Below are 16,583 nucleotides of genomic sequence, written 5' to 3'. Positions count from 1 at the left end.
AAGGGAAAGAGAACTCTGGAAGATCTTGCTTCACCATAAAAGTGATACAGGTCACTTCAGCTCACAGCTCACTGGCCAGAACTAGTCACATGGTCCTACTCAACCACGAGGAACTATAATCCTATAAGGTGTCCAGAGGAGGTCTGAGCTGGAAACATCTGGCAAACGACTCTAAATGGCCTTCACAATCTCATTGACAAATAGATTTTTATTTAGAAAGATTCTATAGAGGCATCTTTGGACCTTTTAATATCCTATGAACTGGAGGGTATAAAGATGTATGATTCACATTATTGAACAGATATTGGTGCTAAAACTCATGGAAGTGGAATGATTCTAAATCAGGAGTAGATACTATTTCTGGGCCACAAGGTCTCTGTTATAACTACTCAACTCTACCTTTATAGTGCAAAAGCAGATATAGACAATAAATAAATGAATGGTTGTGGCTGTGTTTCAATAAAACTTTATGGACAAAACAGGGGGCAGGCCAGTTTTGACCAAGGTCTGTAGTTTGCTGACTCCTATTCTAGACACTTTGCAGAACAGATCTAGAAACAATTTCTGCTTCATTCTCCTTCCGCTTCAGATAATTTTAGGGCAACATGAACCATGTTTGTTTTCAAAACTATGTGTAAAAAGAATCTCTTTTAATCATAAATTGCATTTGCGTTTGAGTTTGGCAGAGATGAGGTCCTAGGACTGGGACTGCTTTAGAAATAGGTTGTTCCTCCTTCCAGAGCCCTCTGGTGGCTGGAGGAAGCCATTGCCACAATCCCTGGGGACTTGAAAATTAATTCTCCATGTTATTTTTAGCCGTCTTGGTTTCTATGTTGTATAGCTTTAATCATGGTCGTCTGGCTTAGGAAGAAATACCCATTCTGTCAGTCCTGAGGGTGCTCAGAGGGGGCTGAAGATCAAGAATAATACTGATTTCACTGCAGGAACCCTGCTAGGCTTCTCTGGAAGTATTTCCTAGAGTTCAGGTGAGCTACTCTTATCGTCCTCTTATCGCCAGTTCATCAGGTTTGTCATTAGAGGCAAAGACATTTGGATTAGCTGTAGTCTCAGGCTTTTAAATATACGAAAGCTCAATTGTCGGTGAAGTAGCTTCTGATGAAGCATATTCCTTGCCCTTAAAGAGCAGAAAAAGCACCCAATTAGCCACCACCATAATGATCTAATGAAGTGAGGTTTGTGCTGGAAGCAATAATGATACTGAGAGTATTTTAAATGGAGTCGTCTCTTTCTACTTCTCAAAACTCGCATTCACTACAAATTGTATGCTATGTTTTCTAGCATGGATTGATAGTTTCAGAAACGTCAGGCTGTCTAGAAATCAATGCCTTACTATGAAAAATACCTTCTACCTGTGTTTTCGATGAGTAGATCACAAGGATCCCTTTAGGAAATGTTTATACAGTTTTGAGAGTTCTTATTGTATGAAAGGAAGAGGGGAGATGTTAGATTATTTTATATTCCCCATCTTTCTTAAAATGTGCTTTTCCTCTGTCATTTTTCCTCCTCCTTCCCTCTATCTTTTCCCTTCCCAAGTCCCTCATTCCAAAACCCTAGAGTCTTTCTCCCTGGAAGTTTGTTAAATACATTCCCATTTTCTGTTGTTATTTGGTATAACAACCTTTTTAGGAAGGGGAAGATGGGATGAGTTGGCATCAAAGTCTCCTTCTATAGAAACTAAATCCTTGCGTTATGTGGCCGTCCAAGCCATCAACAATGTTATACTTGTGAAATCTGACTAAAGTGACTGAAAGGGGGAAAGAGCAATGTCACCAAAATGCAACATGGCTGTGAAGCAGGAGACAGTGGCTAGAATTGAAAATAGCAGTCAGCTATGCCGTACTGCCTTCCTGTCATGTGATTCTAACTTATGTATAGAGTCAAAGACTTTGCACTTTCAATGAGACTGTAACAATGTATTTATGCATCCATGAATCCATCCACACACCCATCCCTGATTCATCCATACATCCATTCATCCATACACCCATGTTTGTGGAATTCACTGGTCTTACCATGTTCCCCATCATCCTGAAGGTTCTGGCTTGATAGAATGATGGAAGGACCTTCTAAAGACACAATTACGGTGCCAGCTAGGTGGCAGTACCTTGCAGGTTTGGGGCAGTGTTCTCCAGGAGGCTGTATATGCCCTAAGCCAGCGTCCAATATATGGTGTTTTTTCTCCCATAGCCAGGATTCACAGGGGAATCAAGGGGTTGACATGGGAGTGGCAACACTCACTATTACCCCTAGTGACCCACTTGCAAAATATTTGCTTCCTGTCCCTATGACCCTATGCTGTGCGGGTCTAGAAGTCTGAGTTACAAAGGGAGGAGGCTCCCACCTGGAGACACAACACTGATTCAATTGAACTGGAAGTTACGAATGCCACCCAGCCACTTTGAGCAATTCATGCCTCTGGATCAACAGGCAAAGAAGGGAGATACCATACCGGCTGGTGTGATTGACCTCAACTACCAAGGGGAAATTGGATTGATGTTGCATAACGGAGGCAAAAAAGAGTTTGTCTGGAATATCAGGAGATCCCTTAGGGCGTATCTTAGTACCACCATGCCCTGTGATTAAAGTCAGTGGAAAACTACAGCAACCCAATTCCAACATGACTACTAATGGCCCAGACCCTTCAGGAATGAAGGTTTGAGTCACCCCACCAGGCAAAGAACCATGACCAGCTGAGGTGCATGCTGGGGGTAAAGGAAATATGGAATGGGTGTTGGAAGAAGGTTGTTCTAAATACCAGTTATGACTGCTTGACCAGTGGCAGAAACAAGGACTGTAATTTTTATGAGTATTTCTTCCTTGTATGTGTGCATCAAATATTTTGTTTCCACTTATAAAATAAAAGATGTAAACGGGACTGGTGTGTTTTTGGTTGTATGCATGTTAGTTATATCATATTAGGCTAATAATGACTTTGTAATTGTCCTTATTTAGAAATGTGTATAGTTTAAGGAGATGTGTACAGGTGCCAAGTTGACAATGGGTGGATTGTGATGGTTAGAGTTGTATGTCAGCTTGGCCATGATTCTCAGTGGCTTGGAAGTTATGTAATGATGTAGTTTGGCAGTTATGTAATGATGTAGTTTGGCAGTTAAGAAATGTTGAATTTATCCTTCATGATGTGATCTGATATCATCAGCCAATCAGTTGTAAGGGGAGTTTCCTTGGGGGTGTGAGCTGCATCCAATATATAAAACAAAGCTTAATTGAGAAAAGTAGCTCAAGAGTGGAGACAAAGAGAGACAATGCAACACTAGCCTTTGTCTCCCCAAATAAAGGATTGGCTGAGGCTTATAAAGGTTTTTAGGTGGGAAAAGGCATCATCTTTATTCATGAAAGAGGCGGGGTTATGAAGATTAGGTCCGTGCAGAAGAGGTAATTAAAGATGGAACCACTAACAAAGGCTCCTGGGACTGGATGGCAGGACTTATTATGGGGTGCCATGCCTGTGCAGTTCCCCCATGGTATCTGCTTGATTCCTGTCATGGGTCTGTTGGTCACCTTGTGGATGTCTGCGCATGCTCCAGGGACAAAATTGGGCCAGTTCTTCTGAATAACATCTTATCAAGGAAGTACATTGAGAGCTATGTGGATTGTTCTTTCATTGTTGCATGTTCCAAGATAATGGGTTTTGTGTCATTAGTTAAGCACATGTTTTTGCTTGTTTCTGCTTCTTTAGATTTCTTCCTTACCTCTCACAACCACCCCCCCCCCTTTCTCTCAAATACCTGGCTCCGTGTGCCATCTTTGCTTCTTCCTGAAAGGCTGTGAAACACTGCTCGACTGTGAAATGGCTTCCTGGCCCATGCTGCCAGGCTGTGGGACCCACAGGGCTTTTTTAATTTGTTTGTTCTCTTTTGATTTTTTTCTTTGTTTTCTTTTTCTTTTCTTGGCTTGGGAGCACCTTCTAGTTGGGCAGTACTGTGTGGCTTGGGAGCTACTCCCTTACTCTGCGCAGAAGCACAGTGACATATATATAGGCATATATATATATATAGGCATTCTGGCAAAGGTCACTTGCTTGCTCTGGATACTGCATCTGGTTCATCATCATCTGACCTCTGGTTCTTGGGAGTTGAGTCAGCTTCCTCCTGAACTTAGGATTCGTCATCCTCTGCAGCCTGTGAGCCAGCAGCCTACCATCTTACCTGCTGTTCTTGGATTTGTCGGCCTCTGCAGCCCTTGAGCCAGTGGCCTGACATCTGACCTGCTGATCTTGAGTTTGTCAGCTCTTGCAGCTACGTGCGTCATTAGAAGCCTCCAGCCTGACACCTGACCCATGGACTTGCGAATTGCTAGCCTCTGCAACCATGTGAGCCATTTCCTTGAGATCTCTGTCTGTCTGTCTGTCTCTATATGTGTGTGTGTGTGTGTGTGTATATACATACATATGTGCATATATATGCATATGCTATGTGTATATAAATATATAACTATATGAAGCATATATATATGTACCTATATATATATAGATATATGTATATACGTATATATGTAAATATCTACCTATCTATCTACACACTTCACTCGTTTTGCTTCTCTAGAGAACCTAGTCTAAGACACTACCCTTGAGGGGCCTATGGGGTCCAAAGCAGGGGTTACAAAAGGACAGTCCTTGGACTGCACTCTGCACCAGATATGTATTTCTTGGCTCAAAAAATAGCTAAAAAATGGAATCAGTTGCCGTAAAGTTCCAGCTTTACTTGCAAATGGGAGATTTGGTGACATTAGGCCCTGAGCACTATGTGGTAATGCCTAACTGAGCTAGGAAGCAGTACGCCTTTAAAAGAAGCATTTACCACATCTGTCTCCATTGGTATTGTATTTGTGACCACCTTCTTTTATAGGTGAGGAAATAGAGGCCTGAGAAGTTAGTTTCTCCAATGCTACACAGCTATGAAGTGACAGAATTTGACCTGAAACCTGATTTTCTTGTACAGTGCTCCAATGTCTTCCTCAGCTGCAGTTCTGGAAGTTTTGTTCCTGCCTGACCCCGGGGTACTGCCACTGTTTCCCTCATAGGACAGCAGTTACCCAAATGCAATGCTCTATCTAATGCTCTGCTTAAGGATAGTCCTTAATCATCCCCAAGGGGTATGTTAGAGATTATGTCCCTGTCTAAGTAAAGAATTAGAAGTGAGACTGGGGACTGTCACTTCCAGTTAGGATGTAGAAAGGCATGAGACATTGATCTCTCCTGAACACCAAGAACAAGCTGGATACACTGCAAAATCATATTTTTTGAATGCATTTGAGAGCTGAGGAGCAAGAAGATGTAAATGCACTAATATCCAGAACATCCTTCCTAGGATTGCTGAGACCCTCAGTTGCGCTGTCTTCTGCTGGAGTTGTGGGAGGAGGAATAGACCATAGGTGGGGTAAGGAGAACCAAGCAAACCTTTAACAGCCTTTTGTGGACATGAGTGGGTTGGCTTGGTGGACTGTAGACCCCAAAACCCCCATCCACCAAGCGAGTTGCACTTTCCCACCTCTATTTTGCCTCAAGCCTTCACTGAGTGAAGATGGGCTGTATGCTAAGGGTGGGCAGGGCAGGAGAACTGAATGAAATCCCTCTGAGGCACTCGGATCTTCATGGAGGGCAGGGCGGCAGTTGCCAATGGCAGGGAGCAGGACAACAGGGAGGAGAAAGATCTTCTGAAGTACAGAGAGTCAGCAATGGTACTGAAGAGCAAAGGAGCCCCATCACCCAAAAAGTTGTCATCTAAGGCAGTAAAGCATAAAGAATCCTTTGAAGTCTCATGGGTATTTAGCCCTCCAGCCCTGCTGAGGGGTAAGTCCTGAATAGCACTCTGAAAACATTTAAAGTCAGTTGCAACAAAATCAAATCTAACTAAAGTTGCAACAAAACCAAATCTATATTCCAACAAATACATGTATATGAATGTTCATTGCAGCACTATTTACAATACTGAAAAAGTAGAAACAACTCAAGTATTCATTAATGATAGATAAACAAAATGTGGTACATCCATACAATGGAATATTATTCAGCCAAAAAAAGGAATGAAGTACCGATACATGCTACAACATGGATGAGCCTTGAAAACATTACGCTGAGTAAAAGAAGCCAGACACAGAAGGTCTCATACTATGTGATTCCATTTATATGAAATATCCAGAATAAGCAAATCCATAGGAACAGAAAGCAGATTAGTAGTTGCCAGGGTCTGTGGGGAGGGGGACATGGGGAGTGACGGCTTAATGGGTGTGGTGTCTCCTTGGGGCATGATGAAATGTTTTGGAACTAGATAAAGGTGATGGTTGTGCAATATTGTGAATATACTAAATGCTACTGAATTGTACATTTAAAAATGTTAATTTTATCTTAGGTAAATTTTACCTCAATTAAAAATTTAAAAAATACCCCCCCAAAAACCTAACCTAACTCAAGTTGAGAGTTCTACTTTTCTATATACCAAGGAGTTTAATTCGAGATGGTAGGCCCAATAGGGTCAGGAGGAGCCAAAGCCACTCTCTTCCCTGCCAACAGTGCTCCTAGCAGTCCAGTTCATTGCTGGTAAGATCATACCTTATTCCACGATTAATGTCCACTAATATTTTGTCCTCATTCTGGGGAGGCTGTACATTTTTTGTATGTGGCAGCTGAGTGGCGCAAATGGTTAAGCACTCGACTAAGAGCTGAAAGGTTGGTCGTTGGAACCCACCCAGAGGAACCTCAGAAGAGGGGCCTGACATTTCTGCTTCTTAAAGGTCACAACCTTTAAAACTGTATGGAGCACAGTTCTACTCTGCATGCATGGGGTCACCATAAGTCAGAGCTCAATGGCAACTAATAACAACAACAATAATGCTATGTAATGGTACGTTCCAAACTCGTTGCCGTTGAGTCGATTCCCACTCATAGCGACCCTATAGGACAAAGTAGAACTGCCCCATAGGGTTTCCAAGAATTGGCTGGTGGACTTGAACTGCCGACCTTTTAGTTAGCAGCCAAATTCTTAACCACTGCACCACCAGGGCTCCAATGGTATGTTAAAGGAGGATAAACAGGAGAGAGATTTTCCCCCTTTGGCTAAAAGTATTCAACACAGACAGAAGGGAGATATATAGCTAAATAAGTAGTTATCTGACCTCACCTAATTTACTAGAAAATCATATCTTTGGAGAATTGTTAGCTCTTAAAACAGAATTTAACTAATCACTGGTCTTTACCTCTAAATGTCTCATTAGAGACATTATTAATCTTAGCAGAACATTTCCTGGTGCAAGATTGAAAAGATAGAAAATCATTATTTCCCATTACTTTTGCCAGAAAGAAATGTCCGGTGGGAGACACGAGGGGGAACCCCCCCCCCATTTCTATTTAGTTAATCTTAGGGAATTCCAGAATATTTAATTGTGCTCATGTGGGATCTGTACATGGATCAAGAGGCAGTCATTCAAACAGAACAAAGGGATACTGAGTGACTTAAAATTGGAAAAGGTGTGCGGCAGGATTGTATCCTTTCATCATACTTATTCAACCTGTATGCTGAAAAAATAATCCGAGAAGCCAGATTATCTGAAGAAGAACGCAGCATATTGGAGGAAGACTCATTAACTACATGTGATATGCAGAATACACAACCTTGCTTGACGAAAATGAAGAAGTCTTGAAGGACTTACTGATAAAGGTCAAAGCCTTCAGTTTGGATTACACCTAAATGTAAAGAAAATTAAAATCCTTACAACCGGACCAATAAGAACAATCATGATAAATGAAGAAAAACTTAAAGTTGTCAAGGATTTCATTTTACTTGGATCCACAATCAACACCCATGGAAGCAGCAGTCAAGAATTCAGATGGCACATTGCATTGTGCAAATCTGCTGCAGAAGACCTTTTTAAAGTTTTAACAAGCAAAGATGTCACTGTGAGGACTAAGGTGGGCCTGACCCAAGCCATTGTCTTTTCAGTCTCCTCATATGCATGTAGAGCTGGACAATGAAAAAGGAAGACAGAAGAATTAATGCATTCAAATTGTGGTGTTGATGAAGAATATTGACTATACCGTGGACTGCCAAAAGAACTAACAAATCAGTCTTAGAAGAAATACAACCAGAATGCTCCTTAGAAGTGAGGAGGGCTCCACTTTGGCTGGCTTACTTTGGACACATCATCAGGAAAGATCAATTGCTAGAAAAGGACATCCTGTTTGGTAAAGTAAGAGGGTCAGCAAAAACAAGGGAAACCTTATGGGGCAGTTCTACTCTGTCCTATAGGGTGGCTATGAGTCGGAATTGACTTGACGGCATCGGGTATGGTTTTTGGTTTACCCCCAGAATTAGGGACACAACAGTCAAAGCTGTGCTATGCAGCATCTTACAAACAGCAACCCTAGAAATAGGTGTACTTGGATGGCCCTTGTCAGGTCTAAGTATCAGTCACCTTGAGTGAATTACCTTATCTTTAATAAGATGGTTGATGAGCTCAGTTGCTAACCAAAAGGTTGGAAGTTCAAATCCACCCAAAAAGGCACCTTGGAAGAAAAGCCTGATGCTAGGGCCCTAATTCAAGGCATAAATAGAATACGAACCATAAGTAACAATGCACAAACACCAGAAGAGAAACTAGATAACTGGGAGCTCCTAAAAATCACACACTTACTTACACACATCAAAAGACTTCACCAAAAGAGTCAAAAGACAACCTATAGACTGAGAAAAAATTTTGGCTACCACAGATCCGAGCAGCGTCTAATCCCTAAAATCTACAAGATACTGCAAAACCTCAACAACGAAAAGACAAATAACCCAATTAAAAAATGGGCAAAGGATATGAATAAGCACTTTGCCAAAGAAGATATTCAAGCAGCTAACAGACACATGAGGAAATTCTCATGATCATTAGCCATTAGAGAAATGCAAATCAAAACTACAATGAGATACCATCTCACCCCAACAAGGCTAGCATTAATCCAAAAAACGCAATAAATGCTGGAGAGGTTGTGGAGAGACTGGAACACTTATACACTGCTGGTGGGAATGTAAAATGGTACAGCCACTTTTGAAATCGATTTGGGGCTTCCTTAAAAAGCTAAAAATAGAAGTACCATACGATCCAGCAATCCCGCTCCTTGGAATAGATCCTAGAGAAATAAGAACCATCACACAAATAGATATATGCACACCCATGTTCACTGCAGCACTGTTCACAATAGCAAAAAGATGGAAACAACCTAGGTGCCCATCAACGGACAAATGGATAAACAAATTATGGTTATCTTCACACAATGGAATACTATGCAATGATAAAGAACAATGATGAATCTGCGAAACATAACATGGAGGAATCTGGAAGGCATTATGCTGAGTGAATTTAGTCACAAAAGGATAAGTATTGTATAAGATCACTATTATAAGAACTCAAGAAAAGGTTTAAATGCAGAAGAAAACATTCTTTGATGGTTACGAGGATGGGGAGGGAGGGAGAGGGTTATTAACTAACTAGATAGTAGACAAGAATTATCTTAGGCGAAGGGGAGGACAGCACACACTACAGGGCAAGTCAGCACAACTGGACTAAACCAAAGCTAAGAAGTTCCCTGAATACAACCAAACCTTTCGAGGAGCAGAGCAGCAGGTGCGGGGGTCTGGGGACCATGGTTTCAGGGGACATCTCGGTCAATTGGCATAACAAAGTTTTTAAGAAAATGTTCTGCATCCTACTTTGGTGAGTGGCGTCTGGGGTCTTAAAAGATAGTAGCGAGCAGCCATCTAAGATGCATCAATTGGTCCCAACCCACCTGGAGTAAAGGAGAATGAAGAACACCAAAGACACAAGGAAAGTATTAGCCCAAGAGACAGAAAAGGCCGCATAGACCAGAGACTGCATCAGCCTGAGAGCAGAAGAACTAGATGGTACCCAGCTACCACCAATGACCGCCCTGACAGGGAACACAACAGTGAGTCCCTGATGGAGTAGGAGAAAAGCGGGGTGCAGAACTCAAATTCTAGTCAGAAGACCAGACTTAATGGTCTGATTGAGACTGGAGGAACCCTGGAAAGCATGGCCCCTGGACTCTCTGTCAATCCAGAACTAAAACCATTCCCGAGGCCAACTCTTCAGACTAAGATTAGACTGGACTATGGGACATAAAGTGATACTAGTGAAGAGTGTGCTTCTTAGCTCAAGTAGATACATGAGACTAAGTGGGCAGCTCCTGTCTGGAGGTGAGATGGGAAGGGAGAGAGGGTCAGGAGCTGGTTGAGTGGACATGGGAAATCAAGGGTGGAAAGGAGGAATGCGCTGTCACAGTATAGGGAGACCAATTAGGGTCACATAACAATGTATGTATACATTTTTGTATGAGAGACTAACTTGACTTGTAAACTTTCAGTTAAAGTACAACAATAAAATAAAATAAATAATAACAGAAAAGCCTGGCAATCTACTTCCCAAATATTAGCCATTGAAAACCCTATGGGGTATAGTTCTACTCTGACACACGAGGTCTCCATGAGTTGGAATCCACTCAACGTCAACTGTTACTGGTTAATAAGGTGCAATGTTTAGAACTTGAAAAAGGTTTTCTATAAGAAACTATAGAAACCATGCCATTTTTAAATGTTTCAAACATGGCACCTGGGAGAGTCAGTAGAGGGATCTTCCGCAGAGTATTGGTAGTGATGGTGGTGCAGGCACTAAAAAGCGTGCTGGAACCAGACAGACTTGGATTTACACAGGCTCCTCCACTTACTAGCTAGCTATGTAACCTTGAGCAAGTTACTTTTCCCTTTGAGTGTTGGAATCCTCAGCTATAAAGTGAGGATAAGAATTTCTACTTTATGAATATTAAATACATATATTGCTTGGCACACTATAGTTCAGTAAAAGATACTTCTGCATGCCCATCTATTACATTCCTGACAGATACTGTTTAGTTCAGCAGTGCTTTTGGGCTGTATAATATTTTATCCAATAATTCTTTTATTAAAAAAGAAGGATTGTTTCTTTTTTAGTTATTATAAACCATATCATGCTTAAAAAGAGTATATATAGGTAAATAATATATATATATGTGTACTACATATAAAGTGGTGGCTCAGTGGTAGAATTCTCACCTTCCATGCGGGAGACCCAGGTTTGATTCCCGGCCAATGCACCTCATCCACAGCCACCACCCACCTGTCAGTGGAGGCTTGCATGTTACTAGGCTGAACAGTTTCAGTGGAGCTTGCAGACTAAGACGGACTAGGAAGGAAGACCTGGTGATCTACTTCTGAAAACTCAGCCAGTTAAAACCCTATAGATCACAACAGTCAGATCCACAACTGATTATGGAGATGGCATAGGACTGGGCAGTGTTTCTTTCCATTGTGCATGAGGCAGCTAGCAACAACAAATACATACATAATTTAAAGCAATAATTGAAAATACACTTATGAACCCCAAACTCTGCTTCTGAATTAGAAATTATTGCAAATACCTGCTTTAGGAAAATAAAGTTCTTCAAAAATTCATTTCTGAAATTTGTCCCTGAAGTAAAGCATAACATTTGAAGGATGGTTTGACTTGACATCAAGGCAAAGTCATCATAATTATTTGCCCCTTCAGTAAAGAAACAATAGACTCGAGAAGGTCACCAACTATATAGATGGTGATGAAGAACGGGAGTTTTCAGAAGTTTTCTCAGTACATACAGATATTTCTCTCTCCATAGCTATACAATAAGTTCTTAAAAAAAAATTTTTATGTTGGTGAAATATATAAAACAAAACATTTGTCATTTCAACCATTTTTACGTGTACAGTTCAGTGACATTAATTCTGTTCACCATGTTGTACAATGATTGTCACTCCATTTCCAAATTTTTCATCCAGTTTAACAGGAACTCAGTGCCCCTTAAGCAGTATCTCCCCATTTTCCCCTCCCTGCTGCCTCTGGTAACACTAATAAACCTTGGTCTCTATGCATTTGCCTATTCTGGATATTTCATATAAGTGGGATCATGTAATATTTGTCCTTTTGTGTCTGATTTATTTCTCTTGGCATCATGAGGTTCATCCTCAAGGTTCAGCCATGGTGTTACATGTATCAGAACTTCATTCCTTTTTATGACTAAATAATATTCCAGTGTATGTATATACCACATTTTATTTGTCCATTCATTGGTGGACACTTGACGTGATTATCTTACCTGTCACCAGAAAATAAAAATAATTATTAAATCTAAGTATTGGGGTCTCTCTTTCTGTCTGTCTCTCTCAAACACATACACACACACTCCTTCATCTCACCGCCCACACCCAGAATTAGGGGCATAGCAGTCAAATCTGTGCTATGCAGCATCTTACCAACAGCGACCCTAGAAATAGTTGTACTTGGGTGGCCCTCAGTACAAAACCTCAGCCTAATGACTAGGGCATATTGAACCAGGACCCGCACCAAGATAGCTTGGTGCTTACTACGCTGCAGGCGATTAGCTCAACTCCGGGATAATCCTCCTGCTTCACAGGAGCGAATGGCCCGCACCTGCCCCACGCTAATGAGAGCTGCTCTGCTCTAGAGAGCAAACCTTGTTATTATTGCTTAAACTGTCAGCACCTTTTCATAAGCCACACATTGTTTATTTTTAAAAATTCAAGTTTGCTTTTAAAGCACACCCTTTCCTATTCAGTCTGGAAACAAGTTAATTGTGAAAGGTTTATAATTTGGAAGTTCATGTTGGAAAGTGAATAATTTGGTGGCATAGTGGTTAAGAGCCTAGCTGCTAACCAAAAGGTTAGCAGTTCAAATCCACCAGCCACTCCTTGGAAACACTATGGGGCAGTTCTACTATATCCTGTAGGGTCGCTATGAGTCGGAATCTACTTAATGGCAATGGGTTTGGTTTGGGTTTAGGTGGTCTCTTTCTGGCCACTGCCCTATACTTCCTAAATTTAATGGCTATCTTATCTCTAATTGCAAACACAGACCTAGGGGGCTTCAGGGCAACCATGAGGTGAGTGGGCAACTGCATGTGGAGCAGCTGAGCAGCTTTGGCTCCTTCCTTCTGGTTTGCTTGTGCTAAGTCATGGGCAGCGGTAGTATTTGCTCCCAGGTAGGAGGAGAGGAGCAGTAAGTGTGAGTGCTTGGGCTGGAGGTGCTCTGCCTGGGCAACATCCAGAGAAATTTGAGCCTTTAACCCCAAAATCACGTTACTGACACAAATCCTTCCCACATGGCACATCCCATTCTTCCCTGCGACCTCAGGAGGCTGCAACATGAAGTAGATACACCAAATACAAAGATGAGTGCACAACCAAGAATCACTAAACACTTAAGGAAACATCAACTCACTGAAGGAGAGACTGACTCAGCAAACTAAGAGACCATCTGGGAAGCAGCATTAATGGAACAAACAGGACTGAAGTTTAAAAGAAATGGAAGTTCCGTGGGTGGTGGAAGCAGTTTGCGTTCAACTATTAACCTAAAGGTTAGCGATTTGAACCCACCCAACAGCACTGTGGCAAAATGGCCTGGCAATCTGCTTCCATAACACTATGGAGCACAGTTCTACTCTGTAACACGTGGGGTCACCGTAAGTTGGAATCGACAGCAATGGGTTTGGTTGGTTGGCTGGTTTTTTTGTGGGTATCTTCAGAAGGATAATAGGAATTTATGTCCATAAGATAAGAACAGGCTGTTGTTTTAGGAACCACAGAGATAAGTTGGAAATGAAATCTTTAATTGATACTTTTAAAAAGCTCAATAAATGAGATGAAAAGCAGAATGCACACAGCTGAATAAATTAGCAAGCTGAAAGTTTGAATTAAGAAATAATTCAGAATGTAGTACAAAAAGAGATACAAAGTATGAAACAAAGGTTAAACGACATGAAGGATAGACCCGTTTACTAGAACTTCTCAAAGGAAAGAGCAGAGAGAATGGTTGGAGGTGGGGAGGAGATGGGGAAGGGAAAAGAATCAAAAGAAATGGTGGGAGAAAGATTGGAGTTGTTGGATTGAAAGGACCCACCCAGTGCTGATCAGGATAAATAAATAAAGGTGCCCTCTAGACATATCAGAGGGAAATTTCAGAACACTAATAAAGAAGAGGGCAGTGGTGGTTCAGTGGTAGAATTCTCCCCTTCCATGCTGGAGATCTGGATTCGATTCCAGGCCAATGCACTTCATGCACAGCCCCCACCCGTCAGTGGAGGCTTGTGTGTTACTATGATGCTGAAAAGGTTTCAGCAGAACTTCCAGACTAAGATGGACTAGGAAGAAATGCCTGGCCATCTACCTCCAAAAGTCAGCCAGTGAAAACCCTGTGGATCATAATGGTCTGATTCCAAGTTGGGGGGAAACAGCCTATCTCAGAGGAGGAGTGTGGATTGATGTAATATAATGTAATTGTACATTTTGAAAATAAAAATGAATTCCTATTTTTTCCTTAGTAAACTCTTCTTGGTTGTTAAGGGAGATGCAAAGGTCACGTGATTATCCTTGGCGAATGGTTCAGCTTCTGTAAGATACATATGTGATATTAATGTTGTTGCTAGGTGCCATCGAGTTGGTGCCAACTCATAGTGACCCTGCGTACAACAGAACGAAACGCTGCCCGGTCCTGCGCCATCCTCACAATTGTTATGTTTGAGCCCATTGTTGCAGCCACTGTGTCAGTCCATCTCATTGAGGGTCTTCCTCTTTTTTGCTGACCCTCTGCTTTATCAAGCATGATGTCCTTCTCCAGGGACTGGTCCCTCCTGATAACATGTCCACAGTATGTGAGACGAAGTCTTGCCATCCTCGCTTCTAAGGAGCATTCTTGCTGTACTTCTTCCAAGACAGATTTGTTCGTTCTTCTGGCAGTCTGTGGTATAGTCAATATTCTTCACCAACACCATAATTCAAAGGCGTCAATTCTTCTTTGGTCTTCCTTATTCATTGTCCAGCTTTCACATGGGACATTAATGTAAGTCATCAAAATGGGGTCTTTGAATTGTTTCACATTCCTGGTTTAGAAGCTAGCCCAGAAAGGGCTTCAGACCCATCTGTATTTGCAGCCTTTTTGTTTTGATTCTGAGGCCAAGACCTTGTTTACTACCCTGGAGGTCAGTGCTGCAACTAGTGGTTGAGATTTCCTTTCAAAATCCAGGACTTTCCAATGGAATGGTTGATGATCCTTCTTACCCAGGTGGCTGTGTTTAAGGCTTGTTGACGGGGCAACATGATTGCTCACTTTCTACCCTGAGCAAGAAGGAATGCCATTCACCTTGGATAATCTTTTTAAATGAGTAGGAAAGAACAGATGCTGGGTTTTATTTCATATTAAGATTGAATTTGCAAGGGCCTACTTATTAGTAACTTGATAGCCTTGATTAACTGTACGGGTCAGTGGCATACTCAGAGGACATGTGGATTTATTATGGAACAATTAGCTAGGGAACATGGGCTCAGATTCCTTAGCAGAGGGCTTCTCGTGGTGAGAAATAATGATTGGCCTTACTGATAACGCTTTTTGTAGGATTTTTCCTCTTTCTTGAGTTTAGAGTATTATTCTTTATTGAATGAAGGGGCTCCATCTTTTTGTTATTTTCCTTATTAACTCCCTAAACTTTTCTTGTGTGATTTTAGAGGCCAGAGCCCACCGGTTGCTGAATTTAATTTGCTCCTGAAAGCTCACACTTTGGAAACCTATGGAGTGGATCCCCACCCATGCAAGGTAACTGGCCCTTATACAGATCACCATGTAATGATTGCCTTGCCCGAAAGAGAATTAATTGGTGTGCAGGTCTGGAAGACCTCGCCTAGACCATTCCATAGACTGACCACAGGGCCTCATTGGAAAGAACAACAATGGGTTTCACGCACACATTTTGCCAGTTAACTCTCTCCATTGACGTATTCTAATTGGTTGCTAATTGCTATGTAGAAGCCACATTTTCCTAATTAACAGCCAAGGATTTGTTCATCAAGTAGGTGGTTTTACCCCCGAGAATTCACATGGTCCTAACAGACTTACCGTCAAGGCCGTTGCCATCAGGACGCAGTCATGAAAAATGAGAAAGTGGAAGAAAAAAAAGAAAGAAAGATTTAAAATTGTATTTTGGCATAGTGAGTATTAGTTTTTTTCTTTTTTCCTTTATTCATATTATTTGACAGTCAATATTTCTCCCAAGCGTGAAACACAGACCACCTGCATCAGAATCACCTGGCCCCTCCCCCAGGAGCTAATGAACCAGAATTGCTGGGGATGCAGCCAGTGAAGCTGCCTTTGTAACAAGACCCTAAGATGATGCTTAAGCACACATTTTTCAAAAATGTCTTATGAGCAGTGTTCACCTGTTCATATCCTAGACTAATCATGTATCATCCAGACACCAACCTTAGTCCTAAACTAAGCATCAATACCAGCCAGGCTCTTAAAAATAAGTTTTTGAGTTATACTGGAACATTTCATTACCCAGATGAGATCAACTAAAAGTATTTAGGAAAGTACTAGTCCTATAACTCTCAACTCAGGCTGCTTACTAGGATCACATGGGGAGCTTCACAAACTCCTGGTGCCCAGAAACCACCCTACTCCAATTACATCAG

The 16,583-nt window shown here is 41.6% G+C and overlaps 1 protein-coding gene across 2 annotated transcripts in view; it reads left to right on the top strand.

The window, feature by feature from the left end:
- The window catches only part of FRMD3 (FERM domain containing 3), a 347,514-nt gene that overhangs the window by 251,169 nt on the left and 79,762 nt on the right, over positions 1-16,583 (top strand). For both annotated transcript variants that reach the window (XM_004381295.1, XM_004381294.2), the window contains exon 7: positions 15,621-15,708. In XM_004381295.1, coding sequence (XP_004381352.1) covers positions 15,621-15,708 — 88 coding nt within the window. The remainder of the gene's footprint in view (positions 1-15,620; positions 15,709-16,583) is intronic.

Source organism: Trichechus manatus, unplaced genomic scaffold (assembly GCF_000243295.1).
Source record: "Trichechus manatus latirostris isolate Lorelei unplaced genomic scaffold, TriManLat1.0 scaffold00082, whole genome shotgun sequence".
Taxonomy (NCBI): domain Eukaryota; kingdom Metazoa; phylum Chordata; class Mammalia; order Sirenia; family Trichechidae; genus Trichechus; species Trichechus manatus.
The sequence above is the reverse complement of the archived record's forward strand: the minus strand, read 5'-3'. Positions and strand labels throughout refer to the sequence as shown.